The sequence below is a fragment of the Nerophis lumbriciformis genome, linkage group LG02 (genome assembly GCF_033978685.3).
Source record: "Nerophis lumbriciformis linkage group LG02, RoL_Nlum_v2.1, whole genome shotgun sequence".
In the NCBI taxonomy this organism is placed as follows: Eukaryota; Metazoa; Chordata; class Actinopteri; order Syngnathiformes; family Syngnathidae; genus Nerophis; species Nerophis lumbriciformis.
The window spans coordinates 57,090,001-57,092,047 of record NC_084549.2 but is presented as its reverse complement, the minus strand read 5'-3'; the positions used below and the strand labels follow the sequence as shown (position 1 = coordinate 57,092,047).

Below are 2,047 nucleotides of genomic sequence, written 5' to 3'. Positions count from 1 at the left end.
TATCGTACTTATGGTACTTAATGGGCTAAACCTGGGATATTTTGTGATCTCTGCTGGTGCTGGTATGACTGTAAAGTTCCTTGAACTCTTGAACCATGAATTGATTAAGGTGGAACCCAACTTAAACAAGTTGACAATCTTATTCGGATGTTACCATTTAGTGGTCAATTGTACGGAATATGTACTGTACTGTGCAATCTACTGTAACAAACAGTTCAGGGTGTCCCAAGTTACCGGAGTGTGTTAGGTAAGGAGGAGGAGGAGTGTTGACACTCCAGAGTTGCCGTAGGGCTGTGACGTAAGAGGTCTATAAGTGTGGGTTGTTGAAGAAGGTGTGGAGATGACATTAAAGAAGTGGTGGAGACCGGACCTGCTCTCATGACTCCCATTTATTATTTTATTATTATATTATATCAGTACACAGAATATGCGAACCCAGGACACTCGGCTACACTACTAATAAAAGTCTCAATCAACCAATCAATCAAAAGGGTTGGAATTGGGGGTTAAATCACCAAAAGTGATTCCCGGGCGCGGCACCGCTACTGCCCACTGCTCCCCTCACCTCCCAGGGGGTGATCAAGGGGATGGGTCAAATGCAGAGGACACATTTCGCCACACCAAGTGTGTGTGTGACAATCATTGGTACTTTAACTTTAACTTAACTTAAATAAAACAACCAGTCGTTTAAAAAAGGGACACTGTCACTTTAAAATGACGTCATCGTTATCCAATATGGCGAACCACTGACCCAAACGACATCACACGACAAACGCTTCGGCAAATGCGAGTGAGTGAACTATTTATACCTTTTTAAATTGCCAAAACTGGTGTCGAATTTCTTTATCGAATGTGTTGATGTATTACCTATAATACACTCGCTGTGTTTTAGCTGACTTTAAATGCATGTCCGACATCACTACGTAAGCATAACACATGTTTCGTTTACGTCTCAGATCTCCGACTTAAATCGAGTTTCCTGTTCTTCAATCAAAAATGAATCCGATAATTAGACGGACACTACCTCCTTCTGTAAGGAGTCTACTGACAGACATCGCTCCAAAAGACGAGAGTTTATGGGCAGATGACAGCCACGACGACCCGTCAGTCAACAAGGAGGGAATACTGCTTCCTTCGAGGGGATCTGCTCCTGGACTGGAAGACCTTCTCACTCCTGCTACAAATCATGAAGCTGGCGGGGAAAACTCAAAACCGGGCTCGGTGTGCATGTTGTGTGATTGCAAACCCGCATGCTACACTTGTCCTCGGTGCAACCTGAGGTACTGCGGCGTGGCTTGCTACAGGAGCCCTGGTCACTCCTTGTGCTCTGAGGAGTTCTACAAGGAGTCTGTTCTGCAGGAGCTGAAGAACATGGGCAAAACCGAGCGTGAAGGGAAGGAGAAAATGCAGGAGATTCTCCTCGGGCTGAGACAAAAGGCGCAAATGACCGATGGAGGGATGGGAAGCGTGCTAAGAGAAGCCGGTATGCTGCAGGAAAAAGAGGAGGACATTGAAGTTATGGAGCTTCTGTCCAGATTGGCCGAACTTCAGGAGTCGGGAGCAGGCAGCGCAGCAGAGATCGAGGCCATTATGAGAAAACTGGAAGAGCTCGGAGGGCGGGGAGGAGACGAGGAGCCGTCAGAAGGCGTGACTGAGCGTCTATCAGGGCTGGATCTTGACCAGCTCTCTGAGGAGGAGCTTTGGGCGCTCCTTGACAGCCAGGAGAAAGAGAGGTTTGTGAGTCTGATGAAGGGCGGCGCTCTGGGTGGGTTGATCTCCATGTGGAGGCCCTGGTGGGAGGAGCACGAGGTTGGAAGGAGCGCACTGGTGGAGGTGCTGGAGGAGGAGAATGGTGCATCAACACCAGAGAAGGTTCAGAACCAGGACTGTAAAGCAAAAAAGTCCCAAGGCAGGAATAAAAAGGAGGCAATGACAAAAAGAGGAAGCTCAGCAGCCTGCCGTATGCCTTCGATTTCTTCCAAGATCCCCGAACTGGGTCACTTATGTCCAAATCCATCTCCATTAGTCTGCTACGGTTTAGTCAATG

At 47.8% G+C, this 2,047-nt stretch overlaps 1 protein-coding gene across 2 annotated transcripts in view; it reads left to right on the top strand.

The window, feature by feature from the left end:
* The first annotated feature begins 724 nt into the window (after nucleotides 1-724).
* The window catches only part of znhit2 (zinc finger, HIT-type containing 2), a 2,958-nt gene continuing 1,635 nt past the window's right edge, over nucleotides 725-2,047 (top strand). The window contains exons 1-2 of one of the 2 annotated variants that reach the window (XM_061965372.2): nucleotides 725-786; nucleotides 957-2,047. The exon at nucleotides 957-2,047 is cut by the window's right edge and continues 1,635 nt beyond it. In XM_061965372.2, the coding sequence (XP_061821356.2) occupies nucleotides 997-2,047 (1,051 nt within the window). In that variant the 5' untranslated portion in view covers nucleotides 725-786; nucleotides 957-996. Of the gene's footprint in view, nucleotides 791-956 lie in introns of both variants that reach the window. The other variant, XM_061965364.2, reaches the window with a different exon arrangement.